The 16237-nt window shown below is 40.1% G+C and overlaps 1 protein-coding gene across 22 annotated transcripts in view; it reads left to right on the forward strand.

Moving 5' to 3' along the window:
• CARF (calcium responsive transcription factor) overlaps positions 1–16237 on the forward strand; it is a 39682-nt gene that overhangs the window by 6767 nt on the left and 16678 nt on the right. For 20 of the 22 annotated variants that reach the window (XR_010610659.1, XR_010610662.1, XR_010610658.1 and 17 more), the window contains 9 exons: positions 1175–1295; positions 3532–3661; positions 4598–4682; positions 8158–8347; positions 11888–12008; positions 13424–13567; positions 14051–14284; positions 14674–14836; positions 15818–15893. Coding sequence is in view for 16 of the 22 variants with exons in the window: in XM_065670085.1 (XP_065526157.1) it covers positions 1175–1295; positions 3532–3661; positions 4598–4682; positions 8158–8347; positions 11888–12008; positions 13424–13567; positions 14051–14284; positions 14674–14836; positions 15818–15893 (1264 nt within the window). In the remaining 6 variants the exon portion in view is untranslated. Of the gene's footprint in view, positions 1–78; positions 151–1174; positions 1296–3531; positions 3662–4597; positions 4683–8157; positions 8348–11887; positions 12009–13423; positions 13568–14050; positions 14285–14673; positions 14837–15817; positions 15894–16237 lie in introns of those variants that run through there. The other 2 variants (XM_065670092.1, XM_065670091.1) reach the window with 2 other exon arrangements.

The following is a 16237-nucleotide window of genomic DNA, read 5'->3' on the forward strand; positions in this document are numbered from 1 at the left end:
TGCAAAGAGGTCAGGTGTGACAGGCAAGGATGCTCTTTGAAAAACTCTTTTACAAGGTGCTTGTTTGTTGTAGCAAAAGCTGATTCAGACTTTAGCAAGGAGGTGAAACTTTTCAGTGATTCAGTTCATGCTGCAGTTGTTCTTCCTCAGGTAGGCAAATCCTGTTTCCAGCCATTACTAATTTTATTAAACAGCTTACGTCTTTTGTCATTATCAGCCTGGATGTTACTGTGTGATGAGATCTCATACTTCTACCACTGCTGCTTTACCTATGTTCCCTGAAATAAGTGTGTCTGTGTTTTCTGGGTGGGGATTATAACATTAGCAGCAAGCTAACCCATATGTCTCTCCTTACCTCCCACCCACCTGCAATTAATGCGCTTAAAACATTGCTTTGTAATTCTTAACGCTTACTTTGTGAAAAGGTAACTCTAGCCTAGAAGGCTTGGTTGGCATGTGTTGTGCTGTCACTAAAAACTTTTCAACTGTTTAAAGTGTAAGAAATTAAAACAAGATGATATTTTATGTTATTGTAGGTTTTATAACATTGTTGGGAACAAGTCTTTGGTAATTATGGAAAAATATACCATAAAGAGTTGTACAAGTTTTCCAGAATTCTAGGAGAATTTTTGATTTATTTTTAAAGTCCTGGAGCTTTTCTACTATCACTTTTTGCATAGAGTTCAGTTTCTTAGGAGTAAAGGTCAACATTTGATATATTGTGATTAATTCTGCTAGTCCAGAATGGGGTCACAGTGAATCCAACCATGAACGGCTTTCAGGTTTTTGATAGCTTTAATAATAGTGTGTAAGATTCAAATTAAAGTGTAATCCATTGTAGAATCCACTGAGGGTGTGTTTGGGTTTTGGTTTTTTTGTTTTTGTTTTTTTTTTTTTTTTTGCTTGTGTTTTTTTTTGGGTTTTTTGTGGGTTTTTTTGTTGTTGTTGTTTTTTCCCTTTAATTAATTAAAGAGCTATTTTAAAAGAGGGTAAGTAATGTTAAGAAATGGACAGTAAATAGGCAGGGGTTTTATTATATAAAATCATGTTAATTTATATGTCATAATTGCAACCAAAATATTTCCTGTTCTGGTAATAACCAAACCCAGTTTTGCTGCTTGATGATTGCCATACAAACTAATGCTATTCATACTTTTGTGTGATTGCCTTACAGATGATTGTTGCCAGCCAGTCAGAAAATGGACAGGTGCTGCATGTCATCCCTACTGCCCAGCCAGGAATGGCCCAAGTGATTATTCCTCAAGGTCAACTTTTGGATGTGACCAGCACACAGGGTGAGTTTAACCTGTGGGACTTGAGAGTGTGTGTTCCTGTGACTAAGCATATCCTGCATCATGTCTTTTTAAGCATCTTGTTTGTATGTGTTTCCTTTCCTCATCAGTTAAAAGACAAACATACATACTTACTAAATTTGCTTTCTGATTATGAATCTGGCACCCCGCACACCACATTTTCTGTTTGGCAAAAGCCTTATGAAGTAAAAGCTGTTATGCTCTCTTTAGATATATGGTGGATAGATTGAGATATCAAGCACAAACTGCTTCTTGCCTCCTTTACCATTGATAAGGATGTTTGTGCCAAGTCAGACAGCTGTACTATCAGTTTCAAATCTCCACTGTTTAGTTAATCTTGAGTGAAGTAGTTAATGCAGGTAGAAGAATTAATGTTATTCTGGTCTGTTCCAGATATCACTGGTGATGATGCATCTTTTGCAAAGACAGGAATGAAGTTCCTAGGTAGAAATTCAGTTCCCGTTGAAGAAAATGAGATGTAACTTTAACTTTATTGCTAAGTTTATTCCCCTCAGTGTGTTGTCACACTTTAAGTATGTGGCGAGATGCATAACTAGAATCACAAATTTTAAGCTTCTCCCTAGAAAAGGGACATACTGAAATCTGAAAGCATTGATTATTTATCTGCAAGCCTTGCTGGGTGGCAAAATGCTGTGTACTGGTTTCCATTCACATAATAAGATTAAGAACTAGATTGTCACATTTTGTTAAACTTTCCAAGGTTTTAGGGGGGAGTTTAACTGTCTTTGCATTTTCTGTATGAAGTCCTCAAAATCTGAGAAAATTCTCCATATCTGAGGACTAGTTAAGTGCTTCTGTGCAATGAGAGCTCAAAGGTAAGACTCAAGTCCTGATGATGGGTGGACATTAAAGAATTCAGATTAAAGTCATGATCCAGCCCTTTTCACTGGCAGTTGGAATATGGTTTCATGACCTTGCATTGAAAGGCTTGCTCCTAACCTAATGCTCATCTTTTTCTTCCTCTCCACATGCTCTTACAGAGGGGTAAGACCACTGTTTAGTTAGTGTTGTCTTGCGTGACTTTAAGCTGACAGTGAGCCTTTAGTTACTACAGAATTGCTGCTACTTTTTGTAGGCAGTAAAAGGCAATGATGAATAGTATTTTTGTATTGCGATCTTTTGTCTTAAACACTTTTCCCTCTTCACAAGTAGCTCAGTTTTGTGGTATTTGAATATATGTTCTGCAGGGGGGTTTGTTTTTCTCAAGACTTGCTGTGTAAAACTCTTTGAAGTTATTTGATCTTAGAAAGACAGACAAGAAGGCTTGTTAGTGATATACTATGGAGATTAAAGGGGAAAGAAAATGGACTGCTGGCCCTTGAGTTTCGCTTGCCTGCACATGGTGGTAATGCATGCAATACCATCGGGCTTCAGAGTAGACTGTAGTGTCTTAAGGGCATGTCTGTGTAGAGGAACCAGTGCTCTGAGCTTTGAACCAGTGTGGTGTTTATGCAAGGTGCACACTTACAAATCTCCCAGCACAAGCTTTCTAGTCGAGTGATTTCTGTATTTAGACAGTAATTTATCGCTGTCTCTTAGGATGGGGGGGGAAAGCTTTCATAGTAGAGGGACAAAAAACGAGAGCTCCTATTTCATTATGTTGAGACCAAAGTATCAAATGCCTGCTTTTACAGTTTTGCATTATGTTTTTGTTTAGCTATATATACAGGCTTTATTCTAACAGTATTTTTTGGCTTACACATTGCTCCCTGTTATGAAGAAAGGCTAAAACATTTGTTCCAACAGCATGTAAGATTCAATTACAAGAGGCCTATTTTACTTGTTTAGGCCTTCTTTCAAAGTAAAAAGCAGTGTTGTAATCTCCTTTTTTCTTATTTCAAAAGCAATCACTGTGTGATTTGTGGCTGAACAAAATAGTTGTGCAGTCCTATAAGGATTTGTGGGAATGTAAAGCAGAGTAATGTACACATTCTTCAGATTATTTGCTTGGTTGTGGAAGGTTTCATTAGCAGTAACGTGATTTGTCCTTGAGGATAAACAACCTTATCAAGTGTATCTCTGTATGTGTGCTTAGAGTTTAAGTATTGATTCACAACTGTTAAGCTACCTTATCATCTAGAGATCTTATTTCATATGTCAAAATGCTTGCTCTTCCAACACAAAGTTTAATCATAGCTTGTTATTTCCTCATTCTGAGTTCAGTTATTAACCAGGAGGCTGTTTTATTTTTGTAAAGATGTTTCAGAGGGGAAGTGTGGTGATGGGAACTTGCAGACTGTAGTGGTGGCTGCTATAGCAGACAGTGGAAGCAGTTACATTCTACATCCACAGGCATCTCTCACTGTATCGAAAAAAACAACCACCAGGTAGGTCAGGAGGTAAAATGATGAACAGTATTTCTGATCCACTGCTAGTAGTGCTTTTGCTTTCTTGCACTTTGTTTTTGCAATGGTTATCACAAAATGACCTTAGAATAGAGGTTGTGAACCCTCAGTGCTAGTGAGTGATTTGTAGCTGTGTTTGCAGGCAGCTTTTGTATGTGCCAGAGCACTGGAAAAGTCACTTAAGGGACCTCTATTCCAGAGGTAGGTGGATATATTCTGACCAGAGCAGTAGATGTGCACTTAAAATAACAGTGCAAATTTTTGAAATTACTTCAAAGAGACGCTGATACTGCCAACCAGGAGTTGAAAGTGATTACATGGGTTGAGATAAGAATAGTCAAGTAACAGAGGTACAAAACAAAACTACTACTACTACTACCACCAATAATGATAGGGGAAATAACAGGGGGAGAGAATATGAAACTAAAAGGGGAAAAGGAAAAGAAAACAATAAACACAAGTGATGTTTGTAAACAATACAATTGCTCACCACCACTGACTGAAACCCAGCCTGACCCAAGCAGCCATCTGGGCCTTCCAGATAAGTCCCCCCAGTTACATACTGTCCGTGATGTGCTGTGGTATGGAATACCACTTTGGCTAGTTTGGGTCAGGTGTCCTGTCTCTGCTTCTTCCTGGCTTCCCATGCGCCTCCTCATTGGCAGAGCATGAGACTAAAAGTCCTTGATCAGGGTAAGCATTACTTAGCAACAACTGAAAACGTCAGTGTTACCAGCATTGTTCTCAGACTGAAGTCGAAAACACAGTACTGCACCATCTACAAAGAAGAAGAAAAATAACTTGCAGCTGAACCCAGGACAACATAGTGCACTGATTCGCTGTTACCTGCTGTTTGGACTGAATGGTTGCTTTCTTGTATGTCAGTGTAGACTTTTACTACATGTTTTTGTTTTTCAGGGTAGTGGAAGATCCCTTTCCCATCCCTCTCCAGCTATTGCCACCAAATACACCTGCATGGGCACGCCGTCTCAGGAGCTGTGAGGTAGGCTGCAAAGAATTCTGACTTGGTGTTTTATCATCTGGCTCTAAGATGCTGATCCTGTTCCATGAAGAGAATAATTGACAGTTGTAGAAGCTGCGTTCAAGCTTCCTGATACTATGAAATATTACTGGTACTAGCTGGTACTGCCAGCACATTTAAACATATAAAATGCCATGGAATCCCTTCCTTTTTGGGGAATGCTAGAATAACTGACCGTCAACAGCTCCTGAAGCATAAAACTATGCTTCTGAAATCTTGATGCTGTGCAGTGCTGGGAAAAGCCATTGTTGGTCGTGTTAGAGTTCACTTGTGAGTTACAGTGTAAGCTCTGCTGTCTTCTGCTGAGCAAATTGGTTTTTGTTGCCCTTAGTGATCCACTGAGAATAAAATGGCCTAAGTCTGCAAGTGTTTGTATTAGTTTGTGTTGTCATACAGAAGTCAAAATCTGTGACTCACCAGGATCAAATCTGAGACTTAGAGCTCCTTAATATCAATGTTTTACTAAGGATTTCTGTTTTAGATCTTCTCAAGGTTGGTTGGTTTGTTTGGGGTTGGTTTTTGATTTTTTGTTTTTGTACCAGTGTGGTTACCTGTGCTTGCTTTCTCTTTTGTTACAATGTGATCTGTCTTTATTCCCTGTGGTGGCTTTTGACCCAAACAGAACTCTTGGCATATTGTTAGATGTCCGGAGAACTGTTCTGACAAATGGGATGTTATCAATTGCTGAAATGCATCATAAATCACTTAAAAGGAAGGGAAAGGAGATGGGAAGATTCTTGAGAGGTCACCTGCCCCTTCCTCCTGCCACCAGGCTCTTCCTGATAGATGTTTATTTTACTTTCTCTTAATATTTTTTAAAGGAAAACTCATGCTTTCTCTAGCTGATTCAACTCTGTAGATACCCCTACCATTTGAGGTTTTTCCTGTTGGGTTGGCCACCGGTAACTCAAAATTACAGTTGCGGCGACTTTAATTTCTTTCTGTAAAATTTAATTTCTTTCTGTAACCACTTAGAAATATTTTTAAAATAAGAATATTTTAAAAATTAGCCATATATAATTTTTTTATATATCTATAGACCTTTTATTTCATACAATATATACATCCCAGAGAGCTGGCCAGTACTGTTCTCCAAAGGGCAGTAGCTCCTTTGGCAGTTAGTACTGCAGGCAGAGAGCAGTAAAAAAGCTGCAGCTGTTCAGAGTTAGCACTAAGCTCTATGTTTGGTATTGATTTGCTGACTGCCTTGAAATCTTCGGCTCACACTTGCCATGCCTACGGTCTAATGCCTCTGGTATCTTGCTGCTGTAGCTCACTCGAGGAAAACTGCAGTCTTGGTGTGTGTACTTTAGTGTAAGCTTTTATGTACCCTTGCTGAGATGAGGCCAGGGGAGAGGGAAGGAATTGCCTCTCTTTTTTGCTTGAAGTTTCACTGGAGTTAAAGGATTGGAGAGTATCCGATTACCTCAAGGTAATTAAATTGCTAATAAAAAGTGGATTTAAAAAAAATAGTTATTTTCTATAACCTACTTAGTTTTCAATGGCCTGATCTTTTGCATTTCTAGCATGTATCAGCATACTGACGTAGTGTCATTAAAAACTACATTAATTAATATCAACTGTACAAAGCTAAGTTCATTTATTTTTCTGGAGCAGATGGTCTCATTTGTCCATTTGTTCCTGCTTTGGAAGCCCCTAGAGAGCAGGGATCTTACGTGCTGTATGATTTTCTTCTCCTCCTACTCCCCTCCCACCAATTTTAGGAAAATGATCTAGCACAGAAGTAAAGCCAGAATAGGAGCCAGTGCCTTAGCTGTTATCACAACAGTTTTATCAGTCTTGTCATCTCCCTAGGGTAAGGTCAATAACCTATCTATAGTGACAGGTATAAGATATGGAAAGAAAAAATGCTGGTCATGCATTATTCCCTGTGTGGAGTGGTACTGTAATCCCTCTTGTGAAAGGTGCCATCCCAGGTTTCTGTAAAGAAGGTACTTCTGGTACTTCTCGGGCTGCTTTGTTGCTTCTGTTTTTTTCAGATCAAGTTTTGGCAGAAATATTATTTATAATTTCTGGCTGAACAGTTGCCAACTTCTCTTCCTCACCACAGCTGTGGGAGTGCGCCTATAGGTGTAGTAGCTGGAGCAGTATGCTTGCAGCAGTGCTGTGAGCTGCTGAAGAGCAAGCAACTGATATCTCAGAATGACTCATGCATCCGGTGCATACATAATCCTCTGCTTTTGGGCTTAACCTAACCTCAACACTGTGCTGGCCCAGCTCATTCACAAGGTGCTTGTCTGTTCTTTGTTGACTTTAGCTCTTGCTAACAACAAACATTATGTTTTACTTAGGTAAAAGGCAGGTTTTATAAAGTTGTCCCTAAAGTATTTGTGTAATAATAGTCTTGGAGAGACACTGTTGCTGCTTTTGCTGTCAGTATTAAACAACAGGCTGCTCTGTCATTGAAGGTGGCAAAATAGACCATCAGTTTAGTCCTCATTCACCATGCATTTGTCTTAACAGATACTCTGCAAGACAGCTAGCAGACTACTCTAGTGTTACTCCCAGCTTCTTGTCAGCCTGAGCTGCATATGAACAGAAGTGAGCATGGCATTAAGAACTCTGAAAAGCTCTCCTCTCTCCCAGTGCTTTCTCTGCTTGCTGATGGGCTCTGGTAGATCAGCACTGAACCAGCTGTGATGGCTCCAAGTAGCTGAACAGCTGTCACAGGGGATGCTGCGAAGTCAGCAAGTTGTGCTTTTTTTGTTGTGTTTTGGGTTTGTTTGGGGTTTTTACTTTGAGTCAAGTTAGATGCTGTTTTTCTGGAGTTGTATGCAGCTTGGCAGAATTCACTGAAACTATCATCAGTCTGCACAAGGTAAATCTGGTATGCTGTGTTTCTGTGGAATGTTGAGAACTGAGAGTGCGTTGAAGACTGGAGGAGCTGTTCTGTGACGCATTCAATTTGAAGTTACTGCAGTAAGCGGGTGAGGCAATTACTGGTGGTATAAGCAGATGGATTCTGCTCCAGCTCAGTGCAGTGTGTGTGCTGAAGTAGATGCATAGGCAATTTGTAGTGCTTGAGCAATTCTTAGTGAGTCAAGTGAAAAGGTTTGTCTAAGACAAACTTGTCTAGGAGCAACTGGAGTATGTGTTGGGGGAAACAACAGGAGTGAAGTTGTCCTGTGGAAATCAGACAGGGTCAGTAACTGTAATCTTCTCAGGGGTTCTTGGTGTATTTAGGGTCTTGGAGAGCTGACAAACCTCCTGACCTCAGGGGGGACTGCTCTGGTGTTAGATCCTGTGGTAAATCTATTTGTAAAGGATAATAGTGTGGGGAAAAATATGATGACATGCCAAAAATCTGGGCCTGTGTCCTCACCTGCCAGGGTCCCTGACTGCTTTTGTTTTCTTGTGCAATGTTCAGCAGTCATCTGGGTGAATAATCCTATTATTTCACCTCCTTTCCATGCAGAAAATTGGGGACTCATACCGCGGCTATTGTGTGAGCGAGACAGAATTAGAGAGTGTTCTAACGCTACACAAGCAGCAAACACAAAGTGTGTGGGGGACGCGCCAGTCTCCAAGCCCAGCCAAACCTGCCACACGGTTGATGTGGAAATCTCAGTATGTCCCATATGATGGGATCCCCTTTGTCAATGCAGGTAACTAACTTTTATTCTAATAATTGCTTTCAAAATTTCAACATGGGGTGCCAACTGGCCATAAAGAAGGGTCTTTATGGTGTTCCTTAGTGCTGGTGAAGTCAAGGCGTAAACATACAAAAAGAGCAGCTTGAGCTCTTTGGTGACACAGTCAGGAGGAGCTTGTTTCCTTGAAACTGCAGGGTTATGTTTTGCTGTGATTATTTCCTTTTGTTCTTGAGAAATAAATTAGTGAAGTACTATTTGATGGGAGTTTTTGTGATGATATCTTTAGGTGGAGGTCCCATCTCTGCTATCAGGATGTGAAAGTTCTCGTAAGGTTAAGAGCTTATTTGAGTAGTCTTGCCTAACTTGGAGGTCCTTTGAAGAGTTTGTTCCATGCGAGCCAATGAACTGTTTAAATGGCACCCCTTGAAAAAAAGAAAAACAAATGTAAAAGAATAAAATAAACATCAGCATACCTCAGCAGACAGATTTTGGGGTTTAAAATGAATGTGCAGATTCCATAGGTTGGGAATTGCATATTTAGCTCGTGCAATGCATATGTGAAATTACAAAGAGTTCATGCAGATATCAAATGACCAGGTTTTAATTGTTCCATAGAGATCATCAATAACTGGAATGTAGGTTATGTGCATGTGTTTCAGTTTGGTTTTCTTGCTTGGTTGGGTTTTTTTTTTTTTTCTGAAAATAACTGAAAAAGTGAAATGATAGCACCAGTTTTAAAGCTTCAACCATAAACTGAGGTATAAGAAAGCTAAGAACAAATCCAAGCCAACTTACACTTCTATTTTTTCCCCAAAATACTTTTGAGGCATCTTTAGCTTCCTGTTAGATCTGCCTGGCAGATGAGTTTTCCCACAGTAAGATATTTAGAGCAAAAACACGCATTGGTTTATTTTTTTCCTTTAAAGTTCTAGACTGATAGAGATTGAATTTATTAAACTAATATTTTTTTGCTTTGCTCAGACCCCCAGAGAGAGGTAACGTATATATCTGATGTGTTGTGTTTCCAATACGTTTAGGTTTAGTTAATAACTCTTCTATGAAAAGCATTCATAAAAATCCTTTCCACCTGAAAAGCAGAGGCAGTAAATATGATGTACTGAACAGCAGTTTAAATCCCAGGTAACTGAATTCTAAACTGTGCAGGACAAAAGCATTGTTCTCGAGGAATTTATCCCTTTTGCATAAGTGCTACCAGTCTGTAATACCTGCCCTGCTGTGCTTCAGCTGTGGGAAAATACAGAGAAGCTGAGTAGCTCCCTATAGTGTGAAACAGGCAGTAATCATCAAAATCTTTATTGTTAATAACTATTTTGTGTAGTTGCTACTTTTGTAAAACAAGGACCCCATCAAATTTTTTGAGATTTGTATTAGCAAGAATGAAATTAAAGCTCTGTAGTGGTTTAAGCCCAGCCAGCAGCTGCTTACTTGCTTTCCCCCATCCCCAGTGGGATGGGGAGGAGAATCTGAAAAAAGGTAAAAACCCATGGGTTGAAATAAGAATAGTTGAGTAACTAAAATAAAAGTTAATCATTTTTTAAAATGAAATAGCAAGGGAGAGAGGAAGGAATAAACCCCATGCCCTGAAAAAACATCAACTGATGCATGGTACAACTGCTCGCTCATCACCCGCTGACCAATGCCCAGCCAGTCCCTGAGCAGTCATCAGTGCCTCCTGGAAGGTCCCCCTGTTTATATACTGGGCATGATGCTCTGTGGTATGGAATATCCCTTTGGCTAGTTTGGGTCAACTGTCCTGCCTGTGCTCCCTCCCAGCTTCTTGGGCCCCCTCCTTAGTGGCAGATCCTGAAAAGTCCTTGATTAGGGTAAGCATTACTTAGCACCAACTAAAACAAGGGTGTTTTATCAGTGTTGTTCTCAAGACTAAAGCCTAAAGAGCTCTGTACCAGCTACTCGGTAGAAAATTAGCTCTCCCAGCTGAAACCAGGACAGCTGGACAGCTGTTGAAATCTTTTCAATTGTAGATCTTCAATTTTAAGTTTCTTTTTAAAAATGAAACAAGATATGTTTGTTATACGTAATTCTCTTAATTTAACTTTAGTTGCATTGTTTTATTGATTTTTTTTTTATTTTTGTTTTTATTTTTTAATGTCAGTCTAAAACAATAAATCATTGGATATCTTACGGAAACATATTATGTTGCTGTTGTGATACTTTAAAAGGTTTTGGTTGTATCACATGGTATAGGCAGCTCCTTGCCTGCGCACTGGAATATACGAATTATAACCAAAGATGACTGAACATGATGTGGAAGAAATTTGGAAGAAGTTCCTTTCTTGATCACTTCAGTGCTGTGCCTGTTAACCTTTTGTTAGAGGTCTGACTGGATGAAGTCACTTGCTTCAAGTTTGTAGCTCAGCAGTATTTGTTTAAGCCTGCCTGATTTTTTTTTTGTGTGTGTATGCCACACTGAAACAGTGTTATTTGGCAGATAAGGTAGGTCAGACTTGCAGCTAAGAATTGCTAGGCAGCATGGCCTGAAATATCGATGTAAGACAAGAGGCTGGAAATAACTGCTGAATTTTTGTTGTGGTTTAACTCCAGCCAGCAGCTAAGCACCACACAGCCACTCACCCACCCCTGCTGGCATGGGGAAGAGAATTGGAAGGGTAAAAGTGAGAAAACTTGTGGGTTGAGATAAAGACAGTTTAATAGGTGAAGCAAAAGCTGTGTGCACAAGCAAAGCAAAACAAGGAATTCATTCACCACTTCCCATGGTCAGGCAGGCGTTCAGCCATCTCCAGGAACTCAGGGCTCCATCACACATAACAGTTACTTGGGAGGACAAACCTGGAATATCCACCTGCTTCTTACTCCAGCTATAAACAGTATATCACACTGTGCATGATGTCATATGGTGTGAAATATCCCTTTGGTCATTGGGGGTCAGCTGTCCCAGCTGAGTCTCCTCCCAGCTCCTTATGCACCCCCTGCCTGCTCACTGGTGGGGTGAGGAGCAGAAAAGGCCTTGACTCTGTGTTGAGCACTGCCCAGCAGTAACTAAAGCATTCCTGTGTTATCAACTTTGTTTTCAGCACAAATCCAAAACATAGCCCCATACTGGCTATGTTGAAGAAAATTAACTCCATTCCAGCCAAAACCAGTACACCTTTGACTTCAGCTGTGGATTTTCTTGGTTATTTTGGGGATTCTGCTTCTGTTATGTTTGTTACCAGCATTGTGCTACTTTGATAACTTGCAAGACTGTTCATCCTGTATTGGTGTTCAGCAGGGCAGAATCCAATATTTACCATCATACATGCTGCAGGAGTGTTGTGAGGTGTAGTAAGGTTGGGAAATGCTTTGAAAAATGGTCTGTGTCCTTTTCATGCTGTGAGAGTAGCATTTGTACTGTATTTGAATGCTTTCTACACTTGAGTGCTCTGCCTTCTGAAGAGTCTGATGGTAAACAAATAACTGTTTTGTAACTCTCATCTTTTATTTAGTGTTGTTTTGCTGTAATAACTTCAGTGGTTGTTTGAATAAATGGAGCGCATTACTTTCTGTTCCCAGGAAGCAGAGCCATTGTAATGGAGTGCCAATATGGGCCAAGGAGGAAAGGGTTCCAGCCCAAAAAAGCTGGTGAGCAGGAAGGCACCTCTTGCCATCTGTACAAAGCCACTTGTCCAGCAAGGTAAGAATTGTCTATAAAGCTGAAAGGGCAGCTTGGCATCCTAAAAAAGTATTCTTTCTGTGAGCCTTGGCAGAGTACTGTATGGGGGTGGTAGCTGATAAGCACTATAGCTCTTAGCTTTGTCTCCTTTAACTTGAGGTTGATACTCATTTAGAGGGAAGAAGGAAGTGAATAAGGCTCTTGTGAGACCTCACTTGGAGTACTGTGTGCAGTTCTGGTGTCCTCAACATCAAAAGGACATGGAACTGTTGGAACAAGTCCAGAGGAGGGCCACGAGGATGATCAGGGGACTGGAGCACCGCCCGTATGAAGACAGGCTGAGGAAGTTGGGGCTGTTCAGCCTGGAGAAGAGAAGGCTGCGTGGAGACCTCATAGCAGCCTTCCAGTATCTGAAGGGGGCCTGTAGGGATGCTGGGGAGGGACTCTTCATCAGGGACTGTAGTGACAGGACAAGAGGTAACGGGTTCAAACTTAAATAGGGGAAGTTTAGATTGGATATAAGGAAGAAGTTCTTTACTGTGAGGGTGGTGAGGCACTGGAATGGGTTGCCCAGGGAGCTTGTGAATGCTCCATCTCTAGCAGTGTTCAAGGTCAGGTTGGATGAAGCCTTGTGGGGGATGGTTTAGTGTGAGGTGTCCCTGCCTATGGCAGGGGGGTTGCAACTAGATGATCTTGAGGTCCTTTCCAACCCTAACTATTCTATGATTCTATGATTCTAAGGCTGAGATTTGATAGGTTGGCTGGATGCAAAGTAGCAGTACATCAGGATATGATGCACAAGTGTGAATTGTTATCTACCTGGATGTAGTTACTGTGGTGTCCTTTAGTGACCATTTTTAGTTTAAAACTTTATAGTCTGTTATTTTTCATTCAGGCTTTTAATTATGCTTGTATCAATAATCCTTAGATTTAGAATAGATGTCCTATTTTCTGAAGGAGTTACAGTTCTTCCTGTTCACTGAGGACTTTCTCCTTATCCAACACTAAGTTTTTTTTGCCTTATTCTTGGGCATCCTCCTAGGTGCTTGTTCAGTTCTTACTGACCTAAGAGTGCATTTACCTGACCAGTTGCATCTAGGTGTGTGTGTGCTCAATTCTGGCTTCGGGCTGGCTGAAGCCTCTTCAGAAATGGTGTTATACTGAGGGACAGAATGTTTTTGTTGAGGTACCAAGTCATTCTGGCTGAGTGGCTTCCAGACAGCCACAAGTGTTTTTGTCTGCATCCATCTGCATCAGTCTCTGTTGATGTGTGCTTAACAATTCTACAGTTCTCTTTGGGATTCCTCACACCCTGCAACACTGTTTGAACTTTCCCTATACTAATATCTGATATGAAGCAGGTGGGGTTTTGCCTCCTCCCCTTAAGGACAAGTGTATTGAAGGAGAATTATTTTTTTTTATCCTCACCCCGGAAGGATCTATATTAAAAAGGTTCAGAAGTTTCCGGAATACAGGGTTCCTACTGACCCTAAAATTGACAAGAAAATCATAAGAATGGAGCAGGAGAAAGCATTCAACATGCTGAAGAAGAACTTGATAGATGCTGGTGGTGTCCTCAGGTAAAACTTCCTTTTTTCTTTTTTTTTTTTTTTCTCCTTTCTCTTGACAAATGAATCAAAAAAGAGCAGTAATTTGCTTGGTTTCCTTTATTCCTTTATTTTTTTTTTAGTCATTTTATTAAGGCTCTTGCTTAATATCAATAGGAAAAAAAAAATCCCACAATGTCAATAAGACTTCTGTGGCTCTGGAGTATTAATTCGGGAAATGTCTTGAGCACCAAGCTGTGAAACTTCAGCAGATGTTTTCATGCAAGGAATAGTTAGAAATGATTGTATTATCTGGGGAATTGAGCTGGTTTATTTTGCATTGACAGGTGTGAGAAGACTGAGCACTAAAATGCAGTTATCTTCCAGCTCAGGGGCTGTAAAATCTTAAGGCATTCTACTTAGGTTGATTCTGATTGTCAGACTGTTCCCCCAAGAGACTTTGTTTTTTTGCCTTTGCTTGAGAATTATGTGTAGAAACTCTTTCCTTCTTGCCAGGTGGTATGTACAGTTACCCACTCAGCAAGCCCACCAATATCATGAAATGGAAACTTCTTGCCTCCCTTCTTCACCCTCCCAGTTTTCTGTGCCTTCTCCTGAGGAGGAGGAGGAAGTTGTTAGAGATGAGAACTGTATTCTGCCTTCCCGACTTCATCCTCAAGTAGCAGACAAGATTCGAGAACTGGTGTCTCAGGGAATAGAGCAGGTCTATGCAGTGAGGAAGCAACTGAGGTACAGAACTTCCTGTCATGTTCTCAGCCTGTAGTGCTATATCTACTTCTGCATTTGATTAATCTGGTTTGCAGCTAAAGGGCAGTGCTGATGCATTACTGAATATATTTCCCATATGTCATGAGAACCGATTTTTCCCAGCTTTTGTCTTTTTCCGTTTCATTATAAGTAGCTGCTAAGAGCTGTTGTCATTTTTAAAGTTAGTTGAATAAATTGGGGGTTTTTAGTTCCCTACGCTGTAGCAGATGAACTGAGTCAGAAGATCATCTAGCTTGCTCTTGTCTTCTCATTAGAACAAGGGGAGGGAAGGGTAGGAGTCTCTATAACAGAGGGAGATAATACAGTGTATTTTATATATGCATATTTTAATGTCCTTTAACATGTGACAGAAAGTATGTGGAAAGAGAGTTATTCAAGCCTGACGAAGTGCCAGAAAGACATAACCTGTCCTTCTTCCCCACTGTGAATGACATCAAGAACCACATTCATGAAGTGCAGAAGTCCCTCAGGAACGGCGAGATGGTGTATAATTCAGAAAGCATCCCAGCAACAGTATGTTGGCCTTTGTGGTTTTTTTAGTTTTCCAGTTAAATACTGGAAATTGTATTTTAATTTTTACCACTTAGCTGTATTTAATCCAAAATTCTCTATGACTTTCTTTCCAGCAGCAGTATTTTCAGTGGAATCTCTGGCTGAACAAGATTGGATTAAATATTAATAAAACCATCTGATCTTATTCAGTATTTATCTCATCAGCATTAGATTGCTATTAGTTGATTGACAAATTATACAATACCACCACTTCATGGTGCTGCATGAGCTGGAAACCACATGGTGTAGAGAAATTGGCACGTCAGAAAAATCTTATTCATGGCTTTGTCATTGTTTTGGAGAAGTTACTTTTCCATATCTGAAAAATGGGGATGAAGTATGTCTCGGGTGTGGTCTTAAATTAAGGCTTGCACAACATTTTGAATACATAGATATTGATAAAGGCACTTAGAGCAAGTGAAGTAAGCATGAAGTAGATACTTCAGAATGGTTGCTAACTCTAATGTGGTGTTCCTTAGTTTTTCTTCCACCTGTTGAGTGATAAAGGATACATAGTGATCCTAGTTTTCCCAGTTAGGAAGCTGACTACTAAGGAATTGCTGGTTTAAAATCAGCTTTGACAAACTGTACTGTTAAATGATATTGTGTCATCAGTCTTTTCCCTCTCCCTACACTGCTCTTGGTCCAGGTGAGTGAGTGATCCTTGTTTGACTGTTTTCTGTTTTAAAGTCTTTGAACTGTCATAAGCAGACTCTAGCCTTCCTGGTACAGTGTAAGTTAAAATATCTTTTACAGGTTGGGGCTTTTTTAAGGGGTTGGTTGGTTGGGTTTTTCTGTAAACCAGGAGCTTCCAAGTTGCTGCATAGTTACAAGAAAATTAATGTAGTTTCAGGCTGTTTTCCTACGGGTCCTGTTGAGCCTGTGTTCCTGTAGTAGACAAACTTGCACCCTTTCTGAGAACTGAGATCCTTTTCCTTTCAGCTGCAGTGGACCACAGACAGTGGGAATGTTCTCACAGAAACAGTGACTGTTACATTTGCCTCGCCACCTTCAGATGGTAGGACTGCATTAATAACTTTGCTGTCTCCAAATGTGATCTGTTTCATTAGTTATATCACAGAAGTTCAGTTTCCTTCCAGTGAGGTTGCTGCTGTGTTCTGCTGCTCAGCTGAACTTAAGAAGGGTTATTTTGGTGTATCTATTTTAGCATACTTTTTTTTTTTTAACTATGTGACCACATAGGTCAAAAAATACATGTAATGTGATGGGGTTGCCAGAAGTATGAAAACTATAATCTTGGCTTTTGTCTAGCATCCTAAAGCAACTGAAGATTTTAATGGGATGGTTATTTAGAAACAACATTTTACCTTGGATAAAGGTGCTAATAACACCAGTGTGAAG

Source organism: Lathamus discolor, chromosome 3 (assembly GCF_037157495.1).
Source record: "Lathamus discolor isolate bLatDis1 chromosome 3, bLatDis1.hap1, whole genome shotgun sequence".
Lineage (NCBI taxonomy): Eukaryota > Metazoa > Chordata > Aves > Psittaciformes > Psittacidae > Lathamus > Lathamus discolor.